At 53.1% G+C, this 27570-nt stretch overlaps 1 protein-coding gene and 1 long non-coding RNA gene across 3 annotated transcripts; both read right to left on the bottom strand.

Annotated features, from left to right (window-relative positions):
* Position 1: 1 nt before the first annotated feature.
* Positions 2–2449, bottom strand: LOC308434333. Its single transcript, XR_013975476.1, has 4 exons — positions 2320–2449; positions 452–616; positions 176–348; positions 2–76 (listed from the first exon to the last, which is right to left on the bottom strand). It is a non-coding gene; the product is annotated as an uncharacterized lncRNA (long non-coding RNA).
* A 5092-nt stretch (positions 2450–7541) lies between these two features.
* On the bottom strand, positions 7542–27491 carry GNAI2 (G protein subunit alpha i2). Of its 2 annotated transcripts, none has more exons than XM_080934804.1 (9): positions 27261–27491; positions 13332–13374; positions 12978–13119; positions 12631–12791; positions 10364–10492; positions 9873–10002; positions 9636–9789; positions 9143–9356; positions 7542–8111 (listed from the first exon to the last, which is right to left on the bottom strand). In XM_080934804.1, the coding sequence occupies exons 1-8, from the start codon at positions 27376–27378 to the stop codon at positions 9166–9168; spliced, it is 1068 nt and encodes a 355-aa protein (XP_080790930.1). In that variant the 5' UTR covers positions 27379–27491; the 3' UTR covers positions 7542–8111; positions 9143–9165. The 2 variants fall into 2 exon arrangements, with proteins under 2 accessions (XP_080790930.1, XP_080790929.1); XM_080934803.1 differs by having other exon boundaries at positions 7542–8484.
* Between the last annotated feature and the right edge of the window lie 79 nt (positions 27492–27570).

A 27570-nucleotide genomic window follows, 5' to 3' on the forward strand; every position in this document is an offset into this window, starting at 1 on the left:
TGGGGCTGACACAGCTGCCTTCCCACACTCCACCAAGAACTCTGCAGAGGTGTCTCCCACCTTGACCCCTCTTGTCCTGGGGAAGGGAAGCAGGCTAGGGCCCATAGGGCACCCTCTGACGGCTCCTTTAAGTAGAAGCCCCCGCCTCCACCAGGCCAGCCACCGCCCAGAATACCATAAAGTTTGCAGGGCTACAGGGTGGATCGGGTGACCGGCACAGGCAGCTGGAACTGGCTGGAGACTGTGGCCCCGCATGAGCGGAATGAGAGCAAGGGTTGGGCAGGTATCGATGGCCCTCTTCCGCTGGGTCTCAAGGTGAAGGGTGCCCCAGGTGGTAGTTCCAGAAACCTGGCGGTAAGTTAAGGCAGAGCAGGAAGAATCAGTGAAACCCTCCCAGACATTTCTGTGGAACAGGCAGAGGGACCATGGGCCAGGCACTCTGGGTCCTTACCTGTCCCTCCACAGCTCAGGGATAATTGCATACTCAGCAGCAAGCTCAGCTGCAGTGGGTCAGAGGTCAGGGAAAAGCTCTCCTCTCTTCTTCTGGGGCCCCAGCCCCAGTCACTTTCTTACCAGTTGGACCTCTTAAAACTTCAGCTGTCTGGCCCCGAAGTGGCTGCAATGACAGCCAGGCAGGAAAGGGGGGGAGAGGGGGGAGGCTCAGGAGATGCTTCTGCTGAAAGTGTGGGCCCATCCTCAGAGCCCAGCTTGGAGCCTAGGGCAGGTGGAGGGGCCTATGGATTCCCACCCTCTTCCAAGCTGGCAAGACTGCCCTGTCCATCAAACCCGGAGCCAAGTACCCGAGGGAGGTTTGTAGGGTAGTTTTTGTTTGTTTGAAGGCAGGGTCTTCTGTAACTTGGCCTCGAACTTACCATTAGTTAAGGATGGCCTTCAACTCTTGCCTCACCTACCTCTGCTTCTCAGGGGCTAGGCCAAGTGCACGGCAGTTAGTTTTCAGACAGGCAGACTGACTCCTACACTTGTCTTTGGTGCTCAGGTTGGGAAGCACTTGAGGATTTGTTGTATAGCTTGTACTGGAAACAACTCCCTGTTTGAACTCTTGGGAGCACTTTAAAGGGCTGGATGTTGCCTCAATCTCCCCAAGACTGACCTCAAGGGTCAGAAGGCCTCCACGTGTGTGCCTCAGGGTCGTGGCACTTCAGCTGTGCAGTTTGGTTGTATATTGTCAGGATGGCATAAAATCAGAGATAGAGGGACACAGACAGAGATAAGGGGAGACTTATCTCTCCAGAAGCTTTAGGATCTAGTGTTCCTGGCCTACCTGTCTAGCTGCTATGGGAGAAGGACCAGGGGTGTTCAGAAAGGAACCTAGATTTCTAGGATGAGGCCCTGCCCTGCTCCTGGGCTGGCTGCCTCTCTCCAAGGACCTGGGCAGCCTCCCCTGGCCTCATGCAAGCAAACAACATTCTTTGGCTGTTGACAGTTTTCCACCCAGCAGCAAATGCTGCTGAGGGCCCCTGGCCACCCCTCCTGTGCCCCTGGTCTGCCCAGACTGTCTCCTGTTCTCCAGACTCAGGGACCCAAACTCTTTTCTTTCATGCCCTGCACTAGCCCTGGTATTCACACCAGTAGACAGAACCAGAACCCTCACCATCTTTCTGACAACGGGAGGGGTCCTCTAAGGGGCAGCACTTCAGGAGTCAGTACACGGGTGTCACAATCAGACTTTCTAAAGGTTCTGGAATAAGGTAGTCTTGGTTTGGGTCTGAAACCCAAAGAGGTGGCTGGGGTCCCTACTCCTGTTTGAACCTCTGTCCTGGGCACATCCACTAGCACAGGTCTGCCTGGGTTCTTCCGTTGATGGTACAGCCTATTAAACCTTGGCCTTTTCCTTTTGGAAATAACTGGATCATTGCACCAAATCACCACACTTACCCCCACCCACCTCACCTCACCATCTCAAGCCTACCCCTCTGCACCATGCCTGGACTCCCTGTGGTGGCGTGGCTGCCGTAGAACACCCAACACTCATCTGATGAAGACTGTACAGGTCATGCCAGTGTCCTAGGTTGGGTGGGATCCTGGGCACCCTGCTCACACCTGCTTTTGCAATCAAGGCTGGCCTGGCGGCTTCCCCCACTGGCCACGTGGGCACTTGGTCATGAGACTCTGAGGACCGAAGCCTGGTGCCAGGGATTGGTAAAGCACTGCCGCGAGGAGCCCCTGGAAGCCTAACTTCCCCTAACAGTATACCACCTGCCCCCAGGCGATCTGGGAAAAAGTCAAGGGTCTGTCAGGACATTCCCCACCCACAAACCCCAAGCTTGGTCTCCATGGTCCAGGGGACCCCCGGCCCACCTTTTGAAAAGATCAGTTCATCCCTCCATGCCTGTTTCCCTTCCCTGCAGTGGGCCATGTCAGAGCTGAGGTGGAGGGGTGGCAGGAGGGGCCACCACCAGGAGGCTTGGGCCTTTCGCTCTGGCCCTCCCCCTACTGGCTCCACCCCTGCCTTCCCTCCCTCTCTCCCTCCCTCGTGCACATTCCTCCCAGGCTGAGGTCAGCCCCTCTGGGATGGGGAGTCCCCCCCCCAACCAGCCACATCACAGTTCCACACTCCTGTTTTCTTCATTGCCCTACAGAGCCGGGTGGGGAAGCCAGGGAGTGGGGGTGGGGCCTCGTTCTCCACAGTGTTTGAGGGAGGGGGCTATACCAGGAAAAAATAGACTGTATAGCACTCTGTGCATATCATCAGACATTTACATAAATACTGCATTCCCTAAGTCAGATCTAGAGAGCCTCCCTGGAAACCTTGACCTGAGGGTGGGTGGGGGCATCCTTTGTATGCTCTAGTAGGAGTTAAAGATGCTGGGGGGCACTGCTCAGAACCTGTTTAGTGAACAACTAACCCCCACCCTCATCTCCCAAAACGGGGTTTCTCTGTGAAGTCCTGGCTGTCCTGGAACTTGATTTGTAGACCAAGCTAGTTTTGAACTCAGAGATCTGCCTGCCTCTGCCTCCCAAGTGCTGGGATCAAAGGCGTGCGCACCACCTGCCCTACAGCTCACTCCTCCTCACTCCCTGGTCAGTCACTACGATAGCCACCTAAGCTAAGCAGGCTGGGACATTGCAGGCGTGTGCTATTATTGCCAGCCAGCACAGTTCTGGGCATCATATGAGGAGGGTCTTGAGGGGCTACCATCCCAGCCTCAGGCTCAGCTCCTCTTCCACCATTGCTCCCACTTCTTACCCTACATACTCTTCTCCACCCTCAAACCACTATGCTCAGGGACCCCTCCCCGGGGATTCACCAGAATTCTCAAAAGTCCCCAGTCCACTTCTAGCAGCACCCAAACCTGTTCTTCCTAGGAATCCAATTATAAGTCTTGTTGAAGATAGGATCAGATCCTACCTGCCTCTTGCCCCTGGGCTGGGGCCTTGGGGTCATCCTCCGCAGTACCTTGCTTCTACATCCTGACTTGGCTTGCAGGAACTTACAGGGACCCAAGCTCCAAGCCCAGAGTTCACAGTATCCCCCTAGCTCTGTCTTGCCATTCTTCTGGCACCCCAGTGGCTCCATTTCTGAATGCATGAAGTGTTTGTTGCCAAAATATTACCTGGGCTGTGCCCTGAACCCTTTAGTGTCACCTGCTGGACTTGTCACAGTTCACTAGCCACCTTAGCTATTATTCTTCCTCTGTGGAAGATTCCTGTTGAACCCCGGGACTAGGCCTTAGGTTCTCCATTGTGGGGGCAATGAAGAGACCATCACCATTGGAGACCCTGCAGCTCTGGAGATGCCCAGCAAAAAGGAGCGAGAGAGAGCACGTCTGTAGAAAACCCCTCCAGGTCACCGTGACGCTCAAGAATTAATGAAGAGACACATAGCAGGTCCCTCTTTCCCTCTGCTCCCAGCCTCTCAAAACTGACTTCCCACAGCCCCCAATGAAACCAGAAAACCAGAAATGGGAGATGATATCAAACTATGATTTTTCTCCCAAGATTACCTGTAAGGTTTCTCCACTGAGTGAGAAGTTAGGACAAAATGTTAGGCGGAGTCATGTTCTTTACCTCTGTCCCCCTTGAACTGTGACACCTCACTGTGTGACTAAGACTGGATGTCTGGCAAGCATGTACATCCTAGCTGTAACACCGCTGTAGACATGCCCCATCGGGCTGGAGGCCATTACCTTCTATTCTGATTGAAACGGAGTTGGGGAGGTGCAGACCCACATGGCAGTGATGAAGGTCCTAGGTTTCCTGTTAGTCATGGGGATTCAGTGATGGGGGACGGGCTTAAACATCAACCCACACTCAACAAAGAGACACTGTGGTTTTTGTTTTGTTTTTCCTTTTTCTCTTTTCTTTTTTCTTTCTTTTTTTGAGACCGGGTTTCTCAAAACCCCGTCTCAAAAAAAGACGCCTCCGCTGTCCTGGAACTCACTCTTTAAACCAGGATGTCCTTGAACTCCAAGGTCCACCTGCCTCTGCCTCTTTTAAAGGTGTGTGCCACCACCACCTGGCTGAGACATTATAGTTTTATCTTCATCACTTTCTGTCACCCAAAGCCACCGGGATCCTGGCTGGCCACGACACTAGTCAGGAAGCTGAAGACAGGGCTGTTAAGCTTTAGCCTGAGGTTAGTCTGTTGATCTTGGTCTAAAGGGTGTGCATGTAGTGATTTCTGAGGGACATAAGTTAGGGCTTTAGGGCTGTCGAGATGGCTCAGCAAGTAAAGGTGCTTGCCGCCAAATCTGATGCTCTGAGTTTGGTCCCCAGAACATAGCATGGTGAAAGGAGAGAGCCGAATCCCACACGTTGTCCGCTGACCTCCACAAGCATGTTGTGGCACACACAGAGCAAACATACAGTATGAGATACACACATAATACTAAAAGTCTTGGTCTGCTTTGAAAGACAGCACGAGATTCCATCAGGACTAGGCAGCGTCTGTTAGTCTCAAAACCTCTAGCTATGATCCCAGGAAGGGCCCCTTTTCCTGTTCTGTACAGGACATCTATCTTGACCTGCCTGCAGGGCCTGCCTCCTCCCCACAGCTCCCATAAGCTCCCTTCTTTGGGCCTCTGACTCTTAGGGCCTGTTCCTCTCTCTCTTCCCAGCTGTTCTGCTGCCCTACAAATAGGTTAAAAATACCAAGGCTACCACGACCAACCACATCAGTAGTTCCAGCAACTATTTCAAGTGAGCCAAGCACTCTTGAAGGCCGACCAGACTCGTGGCAGTCCTCATAGGCTACACTGAAAACAGAAGCTCAGGCCCCTACTTGGCTCTGCACTTCCTGCTAAGGGTCTTGGGCCTCATACTACAGCTGCCCATGGGTGTGGACATGGGAAGAGTTCTAGGGAAAGGACTCGATTTCTCTCTCCTCACTCAGCTGTTTCCCAAGAAATGAGAAACTGCTGGGACCCAGCCAAGAACAGCTCCAAACAGTGGGGGGATGCCTACCCCACTGGGTACCCCAGTTAAGGTTCAGGATACCTGGGAGGTCCTTCTTGCCTCCCCCTTGCCCTCCAAGCATGGCTGGGAATTTCCCGCCAACCAAATAAAGGCTGAATTGAGAAAACGCCCCCACCAGTCCTGGGACAATGGAGCCTTATGCCCTCCAAATCAGAGCAGCAGTAAAAGGGCCAAAGGCAGGTGGGGGCCTAACTGTCTGTACCAGGGTAAGCTCTGTTTGCCAGAACCACACCCAGACCCAGTGCTAATTGAGATCCTAGGGGATACAGGACAGAGCCCTAGATGGCCCACCCAGGCAGGGAGGCACCGGGTGCATCAGGCAGACAATGCCAGTTCCTCAATGGCCCTCTGTGCGGGGTTCCCCTCAGGACAGAAGGAAGGAACCATCTCCGGTGCTTGCTTCCTGATGGGCGGGTATGGTGGCTCTGGAATAGCTCCAGTCCGCCTGCGCACATTGGGGTTCAAGCCTGAGCATCTAAAGAAAGACAGGAATTTGGGGATGGCACAGGATCCTCTTCTTGTCAGTTGGACCCTGTGACAGAGGTAGCCGGAATGGCCTGAGGAACTGGGACGGGGGACTGGGCTGGGGGAGGCCTAGGAAAGCAGGGACTCCTTCCGACTTGCCGCCACAACCTTTCATCTCCTGCCAGCATCAGAGGCCCTTGTGGCCTGTGGCTACTGACAGGTGTAAGGAGGCGAAGTCCCAGGTCTTGGGTCCAATCCCTCCCTCCCCCGCCACCGCGGCGCCGACCCCCGCCCGCCCCAGGACCCAGTCGCTTTGTCAGGCCGCGGGCACGGAGCCTCCAATGCCACACAAAGCTGCTTTTGTGTCAAGCGTCCTCCACGGGACCCGGTGACGTCAGCCTGCGTGACCAGCTCAGCAGCTGCGGAGAGGACGGGCTGTGGCGCCCCCTGGCGGCCGGCAGCAACAGCCTCGGAGCCCCGCCCAGTTGGGACCGGGTAGGCCGCTGCCCCTGTAGTTCCTGGAAGAAAACCTAGGCATTGAGCTCTGCGCTCCGCCCAGCACTCAGTACTTCCTTAGCTTTGTTTTCCCACAACCTTCGAATGAAGCCAATGACAGACCCCCATGAGCCCTACCTTGACAGCCTGTCCCCACCCCTCTGACTTGGCGAGGTGGTATTCTGGCATTTATTTATTTATTTATTTATTCTTTACAAAATAGTTAACATGTTAATTGGGTTTCATCATACCGTTTCAGCATGTATACACCGCACTTCTACTGATGACATTACTCTCTTGCTCCTCCACTGACCACCCCCCTTCCCTTCCCAACTGGCCCCTTCCACTTTCAGTTTGTTTTTAAGTGACTACATTTCTCAATAGGATTGTGCTTCCAGTAATATGGATACCTTACTAGAGGCTACAACACTGAAGACAATGTCTCTTCCTCCCCTCAACCAGTTGGGGGGGGACTATTGGAGGTGAGCCACCTCCTCATTCCATGACAGGATGTTGACCAGCCCCATCCAGCGTGGGAGAGTGCCACAGCATTTTATCTTTCTGCAATTCTTACATTCTTCGTTATCCCGATTTTACAATGTTCCCCGAGTCTAGGAGGTGACTTGGTTTTTTGAGTCTCAATATACAGCCCAGGCTGAATAGGAACTCTTGGTCAACCTCCTGCCTCAGCCTCTTGCATATGCCACCACTCCTAGCTTGTGTCTGTTTGCTAAGCCAAGGAGTGCAGCCTACTTATCTGTGTGACTTCAGTCCCTTAAACTGTTTGGGTTTCTGAGCCAGTAAGTCAAAAGTCATTATCTCTTACATTAACGACTGGCTGGGTACCTCTGCTACTCTGAACCCTCTGAACTCCCAAGAACCTTCTAGAAGAGCCCCAAGGTTCCAAAGGTCTGAAGGCTGCCCCATACCTCAAACTGTAAAATTAGGAATAGGAGGCTGCCTAGACTCTAACATATAAATTGACCAGTCCAGAGGGCAAAGTAAAGCTCAGAGAACTGGGACAGAACTTTGCCTAGAAAGCTGATGTCCAGGGTACCATCCTAAGTGAGGCACCAACGTGTGAACTCCATTCTTCTTGCTCAGTCCCCAGGAGAAAAGAACACCCAGACGTTCTTGGTGTTTTCTTTCTACATTTTATTATTTCAAATCATGTGAACAATTCCATAAAACATGTGAAAAAAGCAAGGAAGTGTTCAACGCTGGAGGACCTGGGCCTGGAGCAAGGGCGTGAGGGGCCTGGCCCTCAGCAGGTAGCGGCGGTTCCAGGATTAGCGCTAAGGAGCTACATTTAGGTTAATGGAGCCTGGGCCCAGGGCTTCAGGGCAGGGCCCCCAGTGACATTGGCAGTTGTCTGGAACAGCCCTTGGAATCCAATTCCGTGGAGGGCAGGGCAGGGGGCCGCCCAAAGAGGGATGGGTGTAAACTTGCAGACACACTCAAGGCACGGAATCACTGGAAAGGGGCTGGGGGCAGGGTGCTGGTCAGGACCTGACAGTTTTAAATAGGTTTCTCTAAAAAGTTTTCTAGATTTGCAGTTTTCCTTTTTTTTCCCTTTCCTTTCTTTTTCGTTTTTTTAAAGCTACGAGAATGAGCGGGTGGATTTTGTCTCCAGGAATGGCGGTATCTCTCACGCTTCTTGTGCTTTTTCCTTTGGGGCCTCCGAGCGGCAGAGAGTAGGGCAGGCAGGAGGCTCCCTGTAAACATTTGGACTTGGGTCAGGGCTGGTGTTGGACAAAGCCAGGGGTCTAGGCTGGAGGAGTTGGTTCCCCTCCAGACATAGGCCTTGGGAAACTCTGCATGCGCTCCCCACTCACCCCAGAACAAGACAATGGTTAGAAAGCCCAGGAAGGGGGTACCATGGCTACTCCCGGCACCTCAGACAAAGGTGGGTTTTAGACAGGGAGGCCTGTGGCAACCCCTTCCCCAAGTCTAGAGCCGAGGGAGGGGACAGGGGAGCTGAGAACAGAGAGAAAAGATGAGAGAAGCAGCTGGGGGAACAGGCAGGGAGCATAGTCTTCTTGCCCCCATCTTCCTCATGGGTAGTGGGGAGCAGAGTCAGCGGTGGCCCTGGAGGTGGAGGACAGACACAGCCTGGGTTACATGTGGCTCCTCTTCTTGTCTCTCTAAACAATGACTTTCTTCTTCCCCCACCTACTTGTTACCAGGGACACAGCTGTGCCCAGGGGCCAGCTTCTGTTGCTGGGTTACAGGACGTGCATATCAGTGACACTGCAGTCATTGAATGTACACCAGAGCCAATGGGGCTGGCCTGGGCCTAGGACTCTCGGAATTGAGAGACAGCCGTCTAAGAACACGTATAAAGCTGGTCGGTGAGCAGCAGGGTGGCTGGGTCTCCTTCTGCATCTAGACAAGGCTGGTTGACCATGGCGAGGAGCCAAGTTCTTCCAAAGGACACTGACCACTCCTCTAGTTCTGTCCAGGGGAAAGCCAGGTCCTTTTTGTCCCCTGCCTTGTCCTCTGGTCCCTGATTGCCTAGTCCCACCCTTTCTCCTCCAGGCCAAGTACTCCCACAGAACTTCCCTTAAGTCCCCACCTCCCCCCCCTTTTTTTAAATTTTTACTTTTTTACATATGTGGTTGCTGGGAATTGAACTCAGGACCTTTGGAAAAGCAGTCAGTGCTCTTAACCACTGAGCCATCTCTGCAGCCCCACGCCCTCTCTGAACCCTGTGGTCTCACTGTTGTTTGACAGGCCCCTGACTCACCATCCTGCCAGGCCCACTGCCCCTCAGAAGAGGCCACAGTCCTTCAGGTTGTTCTTGATGATGACGTCAGTGACGGCATCAAACACAAACTGCACGTTCTTGGTGTCAGTGGCGCACGTGAAGTGCGTGTAGATCTCCTTGGTGTCTTTGCGTTTATTCAGGTCCTCAAACTTGCTCTGGATGTAGCTGGCTGCCTCGTCGTACTTGTTGGCCCCTAAGGAAGACAAATGGAGGTTTCTATATGCACCTGAATAACAAAGATCTGTGCACAGCATGTTCATGTGTAAGTGCGTGTGGTATATGAAGGATATTCCCATGTGCTCAAGGGCAGAAGCCCCCTTTGTGTGTAGACACGGTATACATTCCTGAGTGAGGTACAACAGATCCTGTGTTTTTCCCTCTGTCCAGATGGGGGCATCCATGGGCCACTCCCAGTGGAGTCTATTGGGATGGCCAACCTCCCTCCCAGGAGACAGCCTTCAAAGAGACCAACCTGTGTACTCAGGGAAACAGATGGTCAGGGGGCTCTGTGTGATCTTCTCTTCAAACAGGTCCTTCTTATTGAGGAAGAGGATGATGGAGGTGTCCGTGAACCACTTGTTATTGCAGATGCTATCAAACAGCTTCATGCTCTCATGCATGCGATTCTATGGAAAAAGATGTGACGTTGGCATTGACCCCACTGACCTACCAGGCTCAGTCCCGGCCACCAGTGATCTCGATTTCTCACCATCTCCTCATCCTCAGCCAGCACCAAGTCATAGGCGCTCAAGGCGACACAGAAGATGATGGCCGTGACACCCTCGAAGCAGTGGATCCACTTTTTCCGCTCAGATCGCTGCCCGCCCACATCAAACATCCTGCGGACATTGGGTAAACTTAACCCGGGGAACAGAGCCCCAGGGGAGGCATCCTCGCACTTCACAGGCTGGCAGGCCAAGGACGGAGGCCTGGCCAGGGTGGGACAGCTTCCATCAAGGAATCGTCAGCCCTCACAACCCTGGTTTTGAATCTAGTCAGAGGGACAGGTTGGAGCCATGAGGGACAGAGGTGGGAGAAGCTATTAGTAGGAAGTCACTGCTGATAGCTAGGTGAAGAACTTCGACGACATGCCTTCCCAATACAACCCTGAAGATCTGCAGCAGGACTGGGGAACATGCTTAATGGCTTCCTCAGCAGCTATGAGGCACTGCCCTTGACCCCATCCATACACACACTCACTTGAAGTGTAAGTCCTTGAAGGTGAAGTGTGTTTCGACGATGCCTGTGGTCTTCACACGGGTCCGAAGCACATCCTGCTGCGTAGGGATGTAGTCACTCTGTGCGATGCGCTCCAGGTCATTCAGGTAGCTGCAGGAAGGGAGGAGATCACACAGGCCAAAAGGAGCATCCTGACCTGGACCTCAGACAGACAAACGCTGCTTCTTCCTTCTCCTCTCCTTTCCCTCTCCTCCAGGCAGGATCTGGTTTATGTAGTCCGATCTTGTCTCAAACCTATAATCCTCCTGCCTCAGCCCCAAGCACTTCCATTACAGGTGGGCACAGCTGTGCCTGCCATCCTTGCTTCTTTAAGAAACGTGGGCTCAGTCAGTCCCCTTGTTTCACATTTATATAGAATGGGACTGGAAGGTTATGGCTCTGTGACGCTAGCAGTTGGCTTTTCAACTTGACCTGTACCCAAGAGGAGTCAGACTGTTGGAACTACAGGTAAAAAGTAGGAGGGGGCAAATTAGTCCTTCAGGGAGAGATCAAGATGCTAATCGTTGTAATTAAGTTACCCACTGCAGAGCAACCTGGTGTGGTCCTTTCATAGGGGACTAAACATGTTGGGGCTTGCCAGGTCCAGTGGGTCCTTTGCCTAACACTCAGTAAAATTTGAGCTGAAGTGGGAGCGCAGACACCTGCTCGGCAGAGATCCCTGGGGCTCTTCATCACACACGCCTTTCTTTAGCATCAATGTCTCTGTGCTGGGTCCAGGGCCCACTGTCTGCCTCAATATCCCCGCCATGCCTTCAGGCTGTATCCAAGCCTTGAAGCGGCTGCCCTCTATTGATCTTTTGTTCCTGGGGCAGGGGTGCTGGGGCCAGCAGCCAGCCAAACTGGGCCAAAGGGAAATGATCTCAGAGAAGCAGGGATAGAACAGAATAACAGGAAGGGCCACAGGGGACCGTGACGCACTTGCTGTGACTTGAGTACCATGTTCCATCCCCTGTGAACAGAGCCCCCAGCCTCCAGGCCTCAAGGTGAGTTCCACACAAATTTCTCCTCTCAACAGGTGGGTTCACCCTAGGACCCTCTGCTCTCCTCCCGTCTTACTGTGCCACCCCATACGCCCCCTTCAGATGAACCTGCTAGGACAAGACAAAAAGCACCCCGGCTGAGCAGGCCTGTGGTAACGACCCCAACTTCTAAAGCAGAGAGGGGTGTGTTTAGTGCTTGGGGAAGAAAGACAAAGGAAGCAAGGGAAGTGGAGAGTGGCCCGGACATGACCCCATACTTCTCTCCTAGAGTATTGAGAACAGGGAAGTAGTCTGGGTTGTCAACTAGTAAGTTGACCGGGTTCACCCCCTCCCTACCTCTATTATCCACAAGCTCAGCTGGTGGCTAGGCCCGTGATTTCAGGGTGATTTCAGGGTGGGGACGAACTGAAGCCCAGAGGCCTCTACAGATTTGGCTATGATCCCAAAACTACCCGAGGGTAGTACTGGGGAGGTAGGCCGTGCAGAGGGGACAGAAGCCTGGCCATGTGATTGAAGCAGGACTTGGGAATCCTAATTAAGCAGATCTTCTCCTACCTAACTCTTGTGAGGTCTAGCCCTGCTGAGCAGGATCAGGATCAGAGAGGCAAAAGGGACCTGGGGGGGCTGGGGTGGGATAGAGGCTGGCTAACTGCAGCAGAGGCAGGATGGACTGCAGGGGAATTCAGAATTGTGTTCTGGCCTAAAGGATCCAAGCCTGTTGTGCCTCTGAAATTCCTGGGACACGCTGTGATTCTCCAGCTGAGTCCTGGGCTTGGCTTGGATCCAGAAAAGGTCAAAAGCAAAGTCCAGGCTCCAGCTTGTACACACATCCGTCACCTCAAGGACAGCCTCTTCCTTCTGTGAGGCTCTTAGAAGCAGGCCTAAACTCCTGTATCTTCAGTGACAATCTGGAGTTTAACATATGCCATGCCCTGGCCTCAAAGCCCTCCCACTCTTGATTTCCTACCGACACCTTCAGCTGTCATTGCTTAAGGACCTGTCTTTTACACTCATCACTGTGTCCCTGACGCTTTGCACAGAGCAGGTGGCTGCAAATGTTCTTCAGAACGATCATGTGTGAAGACAGATAAGGCTAAAGTAGCCTGAAAGCCACCATGGCTGCCATCTCTCCCGGCCTTCCGAGAGCAGACTATCTCAGTGTTCCCACCCAACCCACTACCAAAGCCTCAGTGGACAGTCATTAACTTCCTGGGACAGCCTGTCATGCCCAGTCCCTTCAGTACTCACTATGCAGCTGAGTCATTGAGCTGGTATTCCCGTGAGCGGCCAAAGCAGGCTTGCACACCATGGTCAGCCCAGAGCCTCCGGATGACGCCAGACAGGTCTTCAGGAAGCATCCCTTGCTCCTCAGCAGCACAGGACAGTGCAAACAGCTGCCTGGCATCATCCTGGGCATGGAAATGGAGGGCAGTCAAGACAGATAAAGGAACAGACCCCTTCTCTGACAGAGGGAAGGGAATCCTCTAGAACGGGGCCCAGGTTGGTGTACTCTACTCTCAGGCTCCCCAAGACAAACTTGTCCTGAAGGCTTCTGGGAGACAGGGAGAGGGGAGGGGGTAAGGAAGTGCACACACCGCACGCTGAGGGTCAGCAAAGTCAATCTGCAGGTTGCCCATGGCCTTGACAATGGCCATGATAGACTGGATGGTGTTGCTGTAGACGACTGCTCGGTACTGCCGGCACTCCTCCTCTGAGTAGCCATCTTCGTGGATGATTCTGATAAATAGAGGTCAACAGTTATGGTCTACAGACCACAGGAAATCACATAGCTTCCTTGGAACTGCTCCAAGGATGGGGAAAAAACCCTGGCCCACAGAGTCATATTGATAGCAGTGAGGCCCTCTGGGACATGTGGAGACCACGCAGGGGAGCAGAGGAAGATGGTGATCAAACTTTGGTGACTCCCCCCTCCCCTGCATAGCACTTACTTCATCTGCTTGACAATGGTGCTCTTCCCTGATTCTCCAGCACCTGGAACAAAGGGGGTAGATGATCAGGATGGGCCCAGTGAGCTCCATATGCAGACAAACAGCCTAGCTGCCATTAGCTCTGAAGGTACTTCCTTCCTTCCACACATTGGTGACCCAGGGAGAAAGATAAGAGCTGTGGCTTACCGGGGCCACAGTGACTAAGGAAACCTATAGCATCTGCTCCTTGGCAGGCTCCCTGCAGGCCTCTGCTTCCCTAAGCTCCACCGTCTGCCAGGGATCCTGCCACGCCAGTCACCTCTGAGTTCTGGGAGTTAGCCAAAGACGTGGGTCCACATTGTTTACTCTCACACAGGCTTGCCACCCTATGCAAGAGCAAGGAAGGGCTGGCTGGAAGGTACCCTGAATATTGCAAAAGGGCAGGAAATCCTTCTTTTCCCAAACCCTGAGATTTAGCTGCTAAGCAACCTACAAGGGCCACAGAGTCACATTCCCATTCTTTGGACATGGCCCAAGAGCCAGCCCTCTGCTTTCTGGACCAGTTCTGTCCTAAACAGATGGAAAATAGAAACTCACACACATTCTCTCTCACACATGTACACAAGTCTGACTCAAGCTTCTCTAGCTTGGCAGAGCCCCGTCCTCATTTCTCTATGACTGGTTCTGAGGTTTGTTGGTCTCTCCTATGTTTGCCACAGCAACTCCATTAAACAAAAAATCTTTCCTGGTCTCAGTTTACAGAGGGCACTGAAGTTCAGAAGCAGGATCATACAGCCAGCATTCAAGATGGCACCACAATGCCAAGATGAGGCCCCGGCCTCCTTCCCAGCCTCTGCCCAGAGTTAGTCTGCCTGTCCCTTCGCCAGCTCCACTCCTGTACCTTCCAGGTACTGCCTGCTTCTTGCTACCTTCTCTTGGGCAAACCTGCCCCGTGTTCTCTTCACAGTAACCCTCTCCAAGCAGTTCACAGGACTGACCTATGGATGGGTCCAACTTTTACGCCTACATCAACACATGTGTCCCTGATACGCCAGAGACAGTAAAGGCTGTTGGATTTCTTGGAACTAGAGTTACAGATGGTTGTGAGCCATCATGTGGGCACTGGGACTGAGCCTGGATCCTTAGGAAGAGCAGCCAATGCTCTTCACTGTGGAGTCATTGCTCCAGCTACCAATTTATTTATTTATTTTAAAAGATGCATTAAAATTTATTTATTTATTTATTTATTTTTTAAAGATGTACTTGCTTTATATATATGAGTGCAGTGTTGCTGTCTTCAGACACACTAGAAGAGGGCATTGGATTTCATTACAGATGGTTGTGAGCCACTATGTGGTTGCTGGGATTTGAACTCAGGACCTCTGGAAGAACAGTTATGCTCTTAACCACTGAGTCATCCCTCCAGCCCCACTTCCAATTTGTTTTAAGTTCTGTTTAAGTATATGGATGTCATTAGAGGTGCCCACTGAGACTTCCAGAAAAGGTGTATGATTCTGTGAAGCTGGAGCTACAAATGATTATGAGCCAACTAAAGTGGGTGCTGGGAACCAAATTTGGATCCTCTATACTTTTTTTTTTTTAAGTTTTGTGTATGAGTACACTGTCTCTGTCTTCAGACACACCAGAAGAGGGCATCGGATCTCATTCAGATGGTCATGAGCCACCGTGTGATTGCCGAGAATTGAACTCAGGAACTCTGGAAGAGCAGTCAGTGCTCTTAACTGCTGAGCCATCCCTCTAGTCCCCAAAGTTAAAAAAAAAAAAGTGTGTGCATGTACATGGCTTGTAAGTACATGTGCCTTCAACCTGCAGCAGTCAGTCCTGTGCTCCCACCATGTAGGTAGGTCTCAGGGATCAAATTCAAGTTCTCCAGCTTGGTAGCAGAGCACCTTTACCGGCTGAGCTGTCTCACCAGCCCCCATGCCCCGTTATTTTCATTTACTTTTTTTGTATTTTTAATTATGTGTATATATTTGTGAGTGTATGGGGGGGTTATGTACACATGCAATACAGATACCCAGAGGCCACTTGATGTGAGTGCTGGGATCTGAACTTGGGTCATCTTAAAGAGCAAGAAGCACCCTTTACTACTGAGTCATCTTCCCAGCCAAGCCATGCCTAGGTTTTTATATGGTGCTGGGTTCAGCTGACCTCCAGGGGTTCATACACACCAGTTAAGCATCCTACACCTGGAGAATGTTGCTGTAATTACTAGGTGCCTTTTGTTGTTTTTTGAGACAGGGTTTCTGTGTAGTCCTGGCTGTCTTAGAACTCACTCTATAGACCAGGCTGGCCTAGTACTCACTGAAATCCGCCTGCCTCTGCCTCTGCCTCCCGAGTGCCTGGCTTACTAGGTCCTTTAATCTCCACAGCAAACCTGAGGTAGGTTCTATTCTCAGCCCATCTCTAAGAAAACCGAGGCACATGCTGTAATATAGCTAGTTCAATTTGGGGGTCCTCTACCCTGCTCTACACAATCCCCCCTGGAGATCACACATGCCTGAGCCCAGCTGCACTTGTCAACTGTGTTCCCTCTGGCCCCAGTCTCTGAGGGGCCCAAGAGGTGGCAGGCACTAAACAAGTGAAGACAGACCTCATCAAGTTTCAGGTTCCTGGACACAAACACATATCTCATTGGGGAAACTGAGGCACAGCTGTGACCCTCACAAGAGTAGGTCTCAATCCAGTAGCTGCTCTGAGGGGAAAGGTCTGAGTTCTATGCTGGCAGCATTACTGAGTATCTCACTGTCCCAAGCCTGCTTCACAGGATGCTGCAGGAACTACTTACTATGGGACAAACCCTGAGGTCTGGCTGTGGGTCTTGTTCTTTCTGGCTATGGTTATCCCACCAAACGGGGCTGTGCACAGCAGTAGAATAAGGCTCCTTCACATTCTACGAGCCCAGAGGTGTGTTCAGAAGGTCTGTAAACCCTGCCTACACCATCTGATCACTGAGTACTAGGCCCACAGGGCCTCAATATCTACCTAAAGAAGAAAGGGCACAGTGGCCCTATCTAGTCTTCCTACTTGACTCCACAGAGCAGAAGGAAGAGGGTTCATCTTGGAGCCATGGAAGAACCAGTCTTGGCCAGGACTGAGGCCTTATTCAGAGAGTAGAGGCTAAAGATGTAAAACTTGGGTCAGACAGATCTCACTAACCAGATCAAAGACAGGCAGGGGCAGCAGATGTCCAGGCCACAGGACACCTCAAATGAAGGTTGTTTCTTTACATGATTTTGGAATTCCTGGCTATGGGAAACACTGGTTTCACTTCTGGTCATTGTGGGTAAAGAGGACATCTAATCCTTTGACCACTCTCTTCAGAGGTACTGTGGGCTACCTGTGTCCCTGCCCAGTGCCAGGGATGATGGCATCAACTCACTTTGCATTTGATTTCCCTAGTAAAGTTGGCAGACACCAAGAGGGCCACACCTGAGCAAGCCAAGCCAGAAACCAGGGTCATACATCTCTTGCCTCAGTAAGCTGAAGACCTGCTCCCACACTACCCTAATGCCTCAGTTTCCCTTCCTAAGGCCTCTCAAATTCTCACTGCCTAGCAGGGGTCACTGCAAACAGCCCCTTTGACAGGTGAACAAGACATGGTTATAGGATTTCCATTTCTGGGACTTAAGGAGGACCTTTTGTCACTGCAGCAACTGTGACTCAGGCAGGAAGTAGTGAGAGGCAGGACAAGGGTGTGGTTGGCAACCAAGCAGGAAGTAGAGACATATCAGGACAGAGCTGGGGAAGTCTGAAGCAGGACGTCTAGTGAAAGGTGTGTGGTGAAGACATTGGCGCTCAGGTAGGCCACAGACCTGGTGGTTCAGGAGCCCTGGGGCCACATCATTCTTATGCCCCCGATGGCCCTTGTGCCATTAGGACACACTACTCCTAATGTGTCTCCAGGACACATCCATCCTGGAGAATGCTTATACCCAGGTTCCTTCTCTGCCAGTCCTGCGCCTACCTCAGGGAAAGCTTCCCCAGACCAATGCAGAGGTGCCTGCAGAGAAGCCAACTGAACAGACGGAAGCAGGAGTCAGCCTCTCGTCCCCACCAGCTGCTCCATCCCCAGCTGGATGATGAGACCAGTGGCGATCTACAGAGGGCCCCTGGGGGTGGCCTTGACATTCCCACCAAGCTACACCTCTTCCCACCAAAGAAAACACCTCTGCAGCCTTTTCCCAGAGTCCAGCTGCTGGGCCCACTGCAGGACGGTAGTGATCTCCGAGGCTCCTCTGCATAGAACATCTGCTTCTACATGCAGCACAGAGCTCCCGTGGAGAGAACAGACTGAGGGGAAGACAGTACAACCTCACTGCCTGGCAAGACCCACAAAACCTCACCATAGATGGGCCTATATGTTCAAACACTTGGTGTTCATCTAGACCCCAGCGTGCAGGACCCCGCTATGTGTCCATCTTGGACCCTCCACCTCCTACCTTACGCTTAGGTCTGATCTGCAGGGAGGCCGTGACCTGCTCTTGTCCTTTCTGGCCTTAGTTTCTTCAAGCAGCCAACCGATCTACTTTTTACTTTTTAATCTTCTCCCTCCCAAGGGAAGGGGAATCTAGATCTGTCTAGTTCAACCCTGCTGCCCAACTGTTCTTTCCTGAGATTTCCATTAGCTTCAACCCTTTCAGGTCTCTGGTACTTCATCTGTGAAGTGGAACAATGTGTTATCTTCTAAAGGGAGAGGCCGAGACCTGGAACCGAAGCTCCTCTCCACGAACCTCACCCAAGGCTAGTGTGCAGATAAAAGTTATTACTGTGACCGGAGTTGGCTCAGCAGTTACGAGTACTGGCTGCTCTTCCAGAGAATCCTGGTTGACTCTGTCCCCCGAAATTCACACGCAGCTCACAAACATCTGTAACAACTGTAGATCTGACACCCTCTCTGGCCTCTGAGGAATCAGGTCAGCATGTACTACACAAACATACATGCAGCAAACACACATACACTTAAAAAAGTAATATGGTAATATGAAATTTCCCAAGTATTAAATAAAATAAAAAAATACTTAAAAAAAGATAGTATCTGGGCATAGTGGCACATGTCTATAATCTCAACACCCAGAAGACTGAGGTAAGGATACTGAGTTCAAGGTAAGCCTCGGCTACATGGTGAGACCCTTACCAGAAGAAGTCAGTTGCCATTATTTTCCTATTTGGCGGAAGAGTACAGATTTCCCCAAACATCATTTCCTACAGTGTGCACAATGGCCAGCTGCTCTGGTCACTGTAACAGTCGGCACAGAGTGAGTACCACAGTAACCTCATTTCAAGTACAGCTTCTGAAGACTCAGAAAGAGCAGGGGTAACAGGCACACAGAGAGAGGAGGGTGCCCTGCAGAGCTGTAGTGCCACTCGGGACATAGGTGAGAGCTCTCTCCTGCCACTAGCACTGTGTGCTGAGCCCGTCACTTCTCTCTCTCTCTCTCTCTCTCTCTGTCTCTCTGTCTCTCTGTCTCTCTCTCTCTCTCCAGGGACTTCCACATAGAAGTCTCCCAGCTGGGGCCGTCCTCTACACACTCAGAAGGCTGGGAATAGGCCTCCCTGGAGGCAGCTCCTGAGCTGGTGGGCTCCCTTGGAATTCATGGGCTAAGGAGAATAGGCAGCTGACGTGGCAGCCCGAGGGCAGAAATGCTCAGGAGCAGCTGGGACCACAGGGTAGGCTTGGGCAGCGGCCCAGCTCAAAGCCACAGCACCAGGCACGCCCACGCTGCTACAATCCCAATGGGGCACAGTGGAGATGGGGTTTGAGCCGAGATGCCCACCCCACAGGTAGCCCAGCTACTAGAAAGGTGCCCTACCCTCACTGTTTTATAACCTCTGCCATTCTGGATCCTGTCTGTCACCTCCTTGCCCCATGGCTGAGGGTCTCAGGCTCAGTTACCACCAGGGGGAGCCCACAGCCAGAGACAAAGCAGAGGAGATGGGGGCTGGGCAGCACGGGGAATGTTTTGTTTCAGCAAAGCAGCCTTCCCAGCTAGGGGTGGCTGGGGGAGGTGCTAAGACCCTCGGCTACAACCTCCTCCCTGGGAAGCCCCCAGCCAGCTTCAGAGTCTGAATACACAGGAACAATGGAAACAGGAGGGAAGAAAGGAGGGGGGGAGAGCCCAGCCAGACAAAGGCCCTCTAGGCCCCACCCCAGGCGTCTCTTCCTTCCTCCAGGTTCTTTGACCCCCCCTTAAGCCCTCCAAAGAGGCTCAGCAGTCTCACACTGGGGGAAAGGAAGATGACCCGGAGTAGGGTTTTGGAAGGATCTCATAACACTTCCACCCAAGACTGTGGCCCGACAGCCCCAACAAATCAACCATGCCCTGCCTCCTCGGGTTGTAGGTCTTACCACCTGTAAAGCGCCTGGAAGAACTGAACAAGCCCCAGGTCATGGGTACTCTACTAAAGACTATTTTTTTCAAGAGCCTGAACAATGGCTGCCTGTCCCGGAATTACTGTGGCAGACTGGAGGTGAGGTGCCTGCAACCCTGGCCTCAGTGTTCCCATCTGTGAAATGTACCCCTCCTGGGAATGTGCCAAGCCCAATGCCTGCCCAGGGCAGCTTTCTCATGGTTTTCAGGAACTCCAAACTGCCCCAGGGCCCAAACTCGAGCCAGGAGTTGTCCATGTCCGTAAGTCCCAGTTCTGAATACAAAGGCAGAGGCAGTCTGAGATGACACACACAAAGGATCGGGCCCTTCTGTACCCAGGCCTGGGTGATAAGGAGGAACAAGGTATAAGCTTTCTGCACAGACACCTAGCCAAGCAGGCCTGTTCTGACAACCCAGCAGAATCCCCAGAATCTCCCACGGGAAGGAGAAGCCCCACAGACATGAGATCTGGGGGTCAAGAGACACAAGCATCTGCTGTCACTGCTCCCAGCCCACACAGCAGCCACATCCAGCCAGCACACAGTACCACATACACTGAGGCCACCACTGAGCTAATGACCATGACAAGCCTTGCAGGATAGTCCGCCTTTCCACCGGTCTGGCCAATTCCCAACTTCAGCACCTCCCAGCATTTCTCTGGTCCAGGCTATTCTCCCCAGAGTGGAGGTTAGGGGAGGAAGAGGCACAACAGGGAAGGCGCAATGCTAAGTTACTGACTGTGACATGAATGTTGTAAGGAAGGTAGGCTGAGGGGAAAGGTGGGGAGTGATTCCATAGTAGCCACGTGTGGAAAGAAGCCATAGCAACAGGCAGGCTTCTGCCAGAATGGCAGAAAGGCTAAAACAGAATCATGGGTCTCACCCTTCAGAGCCTAAAAGGATTTAAGACTCAAGGTGCCAGGTTGTGGTGCACACTTTTAATTCCAGCACTCGGGAGGCAGAGGCAGGCAGAACTCCAGCCTGGTCTATAGAGTGAGTTCCAGGCTAGCCAAAGCTATACACCAAGAAACCCTGTCTTGAAAAAGCAAAGTAATAAAACATACAAACAAACAAAACTCATCTAGGCAAGATCCCCAAGCCTCCACAGAGCATATGTGCACCCACAGAGCACACACACGCACCCAGAAGAGGTGCACCAGGGCACCGACACCAAGGGCTACAGTGGTGGGATAGGTACAGTGAGCCCAAGGCTGGCACCTCTGCTTCTAGGCCCTCGGTCTCTCCACTGGAGGAAGAAACCTATCCTATCCCGGCCTCACAAGATTAAATAGCCAAAGTTCAATCAGAGGCATCTGCTGTTATGAGAAGGGAAACTGAGGCACACGCTGACGGTATCCTGGTTCAGCAAGTCGTGATGGGCTGAAGGCCCCTTCCTCACCAACCCCCCAGCAGGGGAAACCCAGAGTGAGCTAATACAGGGTTGCTGCTCCGCTTCCAGGCATTCATCTCTGCCTGTGGCCGGCCTTCCTGCTTGGAGGGCAATGGCCGCTCAGTAATCTAAGAGCAGCTTTTGGCCTTCCTGCTGGACCTCCCACTGGTGTCCCTCTCCCAGCTGCCACTTCCTGTGTCCAAAGGAGGGGCCTAGAATCCTTCTCAGAAGCACCGCCTCTGACATCCTGGCCCCAGCAGTTGCTAGGACAGAACAAGGACAAGGCTACCACCTGGACTGGCCCTAACTCAGTGATGGAGGGCGGAACCTCACAGGTGAGCCTGGGCAGGTGTGAACCTTCTAGGCCTTCTGGCTGGCAGAAACCTGGGTGACTCAGGACCCACCTTCTGCACTAGCACCAGGCAGCCCTCTGGCCTCTTCCCCTTTTGGGCTCCTCCTCCCCCAGCTGCTTCCTCCTTATTTTCTGATGTGGACACCATTTCCCTAAGAGGCCCAACTACACGACTGTCCCCAATCCTGCCTAGGCACCGTAGGCACACTCTGAAGCAGCTGGATTGGGAGCAGCATCCTCCAAGGCTCAAAGACACCTCAAACTGGCCTGGCACCCGGTCAGGGCCTTGTTTGCAAATTCTGAGAGCCAACCCTAAAAGATAGCCCAGCAGTCATTGCTTAGCCCTGGAAGATTCTCCTTCTCAAACCACTAAGCATCAAGCCCCTGAAGCACCAACAAGGTGAGGGTGGGGTTGGGTTTAGTAAGAACAAGAGCTCTAGGCAAAAGACAGGGTGTGGCCAGACAGTGGAGGCCCCACCCTGCACCTGTAGCTGAGGCAGGGGCTTCCTGAGAGCTTCAAGCACACTAAAGGGTCCAATCCTTTGCTCACACCAGAGCATCCTGAAGAACATTCTTAGATAGGATGTAGGCTGTGGCCTAGCAACAACCTACTGACTCCTGCCTCTATTAACCAAATTCCCAGGTGGAACCCTCAGGGCCGAGAAGGCGGCCAGGCCTGTACTCCATCCCTCCGGCCCATTCCTCCCCATTCCTCGCTCTTTTGTCTCAGCAAGGAGTGGAGAGGCAGCAGCACTCCAGGTCACACCTGTCATCCTCTGCTGGTGGCAGTGATAGGTGCACTGGTCCCTCGGTACCTAAAAGCTTCTTGGGTAAACAAAGTTGTTTCCTGCCAAGGGAACCAGGAACTTTTAGAAACAGTCCTAGAAACGCAGTGAGGACAGAAGCCTGAGGGTAGAATCTACAGGACCAGTGTGCTTCCCAATGGTCCAAGTGCCCCATCCACTCACTATCCACCTGCTAGAGAGGCCTGGAGACCTTGCTGTGACAGATCATGGCAGCCACAGCCCTATCCCCGGCTGTCACTTGGTGAACAAATAAATAAATGTTCACCTTACTTCTCAGATCCCGGGGCCAACCCTGCCAACTTGCACAGACTCAAAAGGAGCCCTGACCAAGCCCTGGCGGCTCAGGCTGATTTGACAACAGTAAGAGGCTTGATGCTGCCTAAGAGCTTGTGTAGAAGCCTGTGTTCCTCAGCTGTCTGGACTACCATCCTCCAGCCCCAGTTCCATTCCAGTATTGACCACCTGTTAGACTCTGTCCAAAGCTCCAACCTCCACCTTCCCCCGACCAGGGATGCCCCTGGCTGAGATGTTCTGATTCACCAGCTCAGGAATACTCCTTTAAGATACCTAGTCTCTATTGATTCCTATGCCTGCCCAGGACAGTGTATAGCTTTTTATATTTGCTGCAGCAGCACTGGGGTGATGGGCAAGGCTGAGAGGCAGACGGAGGAGGTTAGAAATGGCTCCGACCCCCCACTCCCTCCCTAGCGTGGGAGCTCATCCAGGCTGGCCTGGGCAGACAAAGCCTTACCCAGCCTGGGGGAGGGGTGGGAAGAGACTTTGAGGCCCAAGCCAACCAGCCCCCCATTCAAGTGCTAATGAGCTCCAGCAGGGGAGAAATGGGTTAGGGAAGGGAGGCAGCCTATGTGCCAGCCCACCTGGCTCGCAGACTGTGCCACACCCCCAAGGCTAGGCCCCCAGAGATTAGGTCTTAAGTCCCAGGAAAGGTCAGTTACTCTGTTCTTTACAAACCTGGCCTCCCACTTGCTGGGAGCTTCCTGGGGTCAGGAAAGGGAGTTCCCTCTGAAGGTCCCCATACTTTACCTACTCAGACAGCTCTGTCAGAGAGAGGAGAGGGTCCCTCATCTGGCTTTTATTTGTCTGTTTACCTCCAGGCTCTAGTGCACTAAGCCCGCCTGAATTGTACAGAATAGGAAGCTCTCTCAGCAGGGTTTCACCTGAAGTGGCTTTGTAAATGAGGCAGAAGATGGGACCAGAATTCTTTTATATATATATATATGCATTGGTGTTTTGACTGTATATATGTCTGTGTGAGGATGTCAGATCCCCTGAAACTGGAGTTACAGATGTAAGCTGCCATGTGGGTGCTGGAAATTGAACTTGGGTCCTCTGGAAGAGCAGTCAGTACTCTTAAATGCTTAAATCTCTCCAGCCCCAGGATTCTAACTTATATCTACAAGACCCCCAGAGTGGTCCAACCAGGGCGAGCCTCCAGCTTCATGCCAGGAAACATCCACCAGAGGCTTGGTGATCTAGGCTACATCTCCTGTCTTAGTGCTCTCAGGGAACTGGGTCTCTACTCCCAGTGCCTAGCGGGCCAGTTTCCTAGGCTAGCCCTCCCATCTGTCTCTCAGTTGGCAGCCCCAGGATTACCCTTTTATTCTCTTCACTCCTGTCCTCTCCTACTCCCAAAGGATGTTCTACACACATACTTAGTATGCACGGATACAGCACGCCTGCCTTTTGCTAGTCAGGTAGGACACAGGTTACAAAACTCCCTAAAGGCCTGGCTTTGACTAAGGAGCCTGGAGCTCCTGCAGCACTGCTCCAGGTTGAGCCTCAGAGCTTCCAGCTGCTTAACCGGTTATTGGCTAGAGCTCTGCAGCTGTCCCCAAACAGAGGTGAACTGAGGAGTCTGTGGAGCCACTCTCTCACATATAGTCCCTACTGTGTGCTGCGCCCTGGCACAGGCTGCAGACTGGGCAGCAGGGGTTCCTCAGTGGACAGGGTGAGGACTAGCCTGTGATGGGCCGAGAACCCAAGAACATTTCTTTCAGCATCTCCTCAATCTTGGTCATTGGTCTTCCAATGAGCACTTGTCATCTGCTCACACAGTGTGCCAAACTGTGACTCAGTTACCTTTGCCTACTCATCCCCCAACCCAAGTTCACCAAGTACATCCTTCAGTCGGACACTGTTCTGCCTTGGGGTCTCAAGGGCCAAACCCATGCTCTAGTGGGAAGGTAGGATCCCAGGGAGCAGAGGGGCCACATCAGTCATGGTGAGACCTCAGGAAGGATTCTGGGAAGAGATCTGTGAATGGAATGTTAAGGAACACTTAATAGGGAAGATACAAAGTCCTGCAGCAAAGACAAATGCAGCATCTATACTGAGACTTCATGGAGCCCACACTGTTACTCCCGATGTGTCCAGTTCAGATTATCACCAGAGCCTCCCAAATCTATCTGAGCCTAGCTAGTCAGTCTGGTTGAACTGGGGGTGGGGGAGGTGTCTAGGGGGTTTCCCTGCAGTGAGACTGCTATCACCTTCTCTACTACTGACCAAGCTGCCAGGGGAAACTATCTTGCTAGTGTGTACCACATCTGCCTCTGCCCTGGTGACAGTGACTGTGCCCGCCTTCTGGCAGGGATACAGGGTATGGAGGGAGACTGTGTGCGGGTGGGGCAGCAGGCGTGGTTCTGGCTGGGAGGGAAGATTGGCGCTTTCCCAGCTTGAGTCCCCCGTTGCCTGGCCAGAGTCTCCGGCTATGTAGAACTGGTGCCCAGAATTCCTAACCTGCTACAGCTGGGGTCCCACTGTCACCTTATTCCTTTATGGGGAGTTGATTAGCTCAAGTCAAGACCCCTTCCCAGGTAGCAGTGACAGACTGGTCATGCAGACCGGGTTGTCCACTTCAGGCAGAGCTCTCAGCCCCTGGCTGCACACCCTTTGCAGGGTCTTAGTCTCACCGTGGATACTCCTGTGACACAAGCCAGAAATGCCATCTCAGAGGAAGGAAAGGCCAGAGGGACTGTTCCGTGAGAAAAGTGCTACACCGGATCCTAAACCACTGGCTACTGCCAGTCTAGTGTAGGAAGGGATACCAAGTCCCACCTAGCCTGGCCCAAAAGCTGAGCTGAACTCCAAGGGACAAGCCTGTCAGCATAGAGGAAACCGTGTGTTACAGAATGGGCCAGAGGTCCTGTGCAACCCTCGTCCCCCCCCCCACCCCCAGCCTCTCTGATCCAGATCCACATCTCCTTGGCCACCACAACTACAATAAACCTGGGAGGGGCTGGTAAGGGGCTCCAGGCTGGGCACTGGGAGGTAGCGGTCCCGGAAGTACCCTCCCTAGGCCCAGCAGCAACGGACATTCCGCCGCCGCCGCGTCGACACCCACTCACTGCTTGCCGCACTCGCAGCAGAGACAGGAAGAGGCAAGCGCCCAACGCAAAGCAGCCCAGGAGGCTGGGCCGCCGCCCCTTCCCGCCCCTTCTCTTCCTCCCCGCGGCAGCAGTGGAGCGGATGCCATTTTGAAACCTCCGGGGCTGTGCCCCCAGGCCGGGTCCGCCGGGACAGTCAACAGATGGATCCATAAAGGCATACATGTTGTTTCTCGGCCACAGGCCTGGCAAAAAAAAAAAAAGCCAGGCTTTCCACAGCATGCAGACCCTAAGGCGGCCCTGGGGCTAAGGGGCCACACCCCCCCCACATACTATCCAGCCGATTACGCTGCTGCGCGGCTTCTACTGCTTAGGGCCTTCCTCTCCACAACCCAAAGGACCCGATCTTCTCAAGTCAGTCTACCATAGGGAACCATTCTGACTACCAGTGGGAGTCTGGACACAAGCATCAGGCCCACTCCACTGCCTTTGCCAAAGCCTAGCTGGGATGCTTGAGAGCACCCGGGGGTACAGGAAGCTGACTCCTACTAGCCCCTCGATCAGCTTGCCCACTACTCCCCATCACAGTATGTCTTTGGGGGACCAACAGGTCCACTCAGTATCCTAGGCCGTATCCCAGGCGTTTCAGCCCGGAGTTTGAGAACCCCAGCACCCGTCAGCAGATCTCTACAGGCATACAAGGGCAACAATATGTCGGTTAGCTCACTACTTCCACTTCCCCCCATCCCAGCTGCCACCATCTTCCTTGGCCTTGGAAGTGGCTACAACCCTAACTCCTCCATGTTCCCTCCTATTGCCCAGACTCCCCTGGCCCTGGCCCAGACAAGCCTTGGAACCTAGGGAACACATTCCCAGGGAATGGAACTTCCCACAGATGCTTGAGGCCTGGCCCCTGTTACCCCAGTGTGACTACTCTATGAGCTTCAGTACAACCTCTTGGAGAGGGTCTGCCCAACTCAGCCTAGGCCTACTCTGGCCCCTGGTTCCCCTTCTTCTATCAAGGACCACCTGGAGTAGGAGGGTGCAAATATCAAGGGAATGCCAGACTGTGAGAAAAGACAAGAGAGGGGCAGATGACTTGGGGGTTGATACCTGCACACACACACACACACACATACACAGAGAGGAAGAGAGAGAGAGATCTGGTGACCTGGATGAGGCCCTATGGGGAATCTTGCTATAGAGAACTTGAGAATAGTCAGTTTCCCTCTTAAAGAGGTTCTTACCGGGTCAGAGTGTATAGAGAGAGAATACAGATTCCAGAGTAAGCTTGACAGGGGTCCCAAGGAATGCTCATGGCAATGGAAACAGAACAGGTGGGGCTTGAAGAAGGGAACCAGTAGGGTACTGAGAGTTTAAGTGAAGCCTAAGGAAGTGTGGAAATACAAGGCAGGGGCTGAGTTCTCTTGAGACTGGAGAGTAAGGGGGGGTGGTCATGCAAGGTTTGGTGTCTGGGATCTGGAATGAGTTGAGGGACTGAAATAGATTATAAATCTAAACCAATCCAGAGTTTCGAATCTTAAAAGGGTGGGTCCTAGGGGTTTCAAGCGCAGGTGTAGGGTCCAAGGCCAGGCTGGGTAGTTTCAGGTCCTTGTCTGGAGATTAGTGTTGAGAGTCAAGGGTCCTAGAACGGGGCGCTGCCTCACCTAACAGAAGCAACTTCACCTCCCGTGCCGCCTTCTCTCCGTCCTCCCGCAGGTTCTTGTCGATCATCTTAGAGCGCTCGGCTGCCGCCTTGTCCTCGGCGCTCACGGTGCAGCCCATCCTGCCGTCCGCCGGCCCGGCCTGGCCCCCACACGGCCCACGGCCCGGCTCGGCCCCGCCCGACCCACTCCGCTCCCACCGCCGGCCCTCTGCGGGAAGCTCTCAGGTCCGCAGTTCCGAGCGACTGCGGGAGGCGCCTTCCCGGCCGCCGCGCACCGACGGCGGGGCGGGCCCGGGGTGGGGCCCGGGCGA

This window comes from Micromys minutus (assembly GCF_963924665.1).
Source record: "Micromys minutus genome assembly, chromosome: 21".
NCBI classification, from domain to species: domain Eukaryota; kingdom Metazoa; phylum Chordata; class Mammalia; order Rodentia; family Muridae; genus Micromys; species Micromys minutus.

Bases quoted from the DNA above. Each gene is read 5' to 3' on its own strand.
- GNAI2 (XM_080934804.1), bottom strand. From the start codon at position 27,378: ATGGGCTGCACCGTGAGCGCCGAGGACAAGGCGGCAGCCGAGCGCTCT. The intron at 10,493-12,630 runs GTGAGTACTGAA...CCCTTCCTGCAG, and splicing joins CTCAATGACTCAGCTGCATA to CTACCTGAATGACCTGGAGC. The intron at 9,357-9,635 runs GTTGGTCTCTTT...TGTCTTCCTTAG, and splicing joins CTGTTTCCCTGAGTACACAG to GGGCCAACAAGTACGACGAG.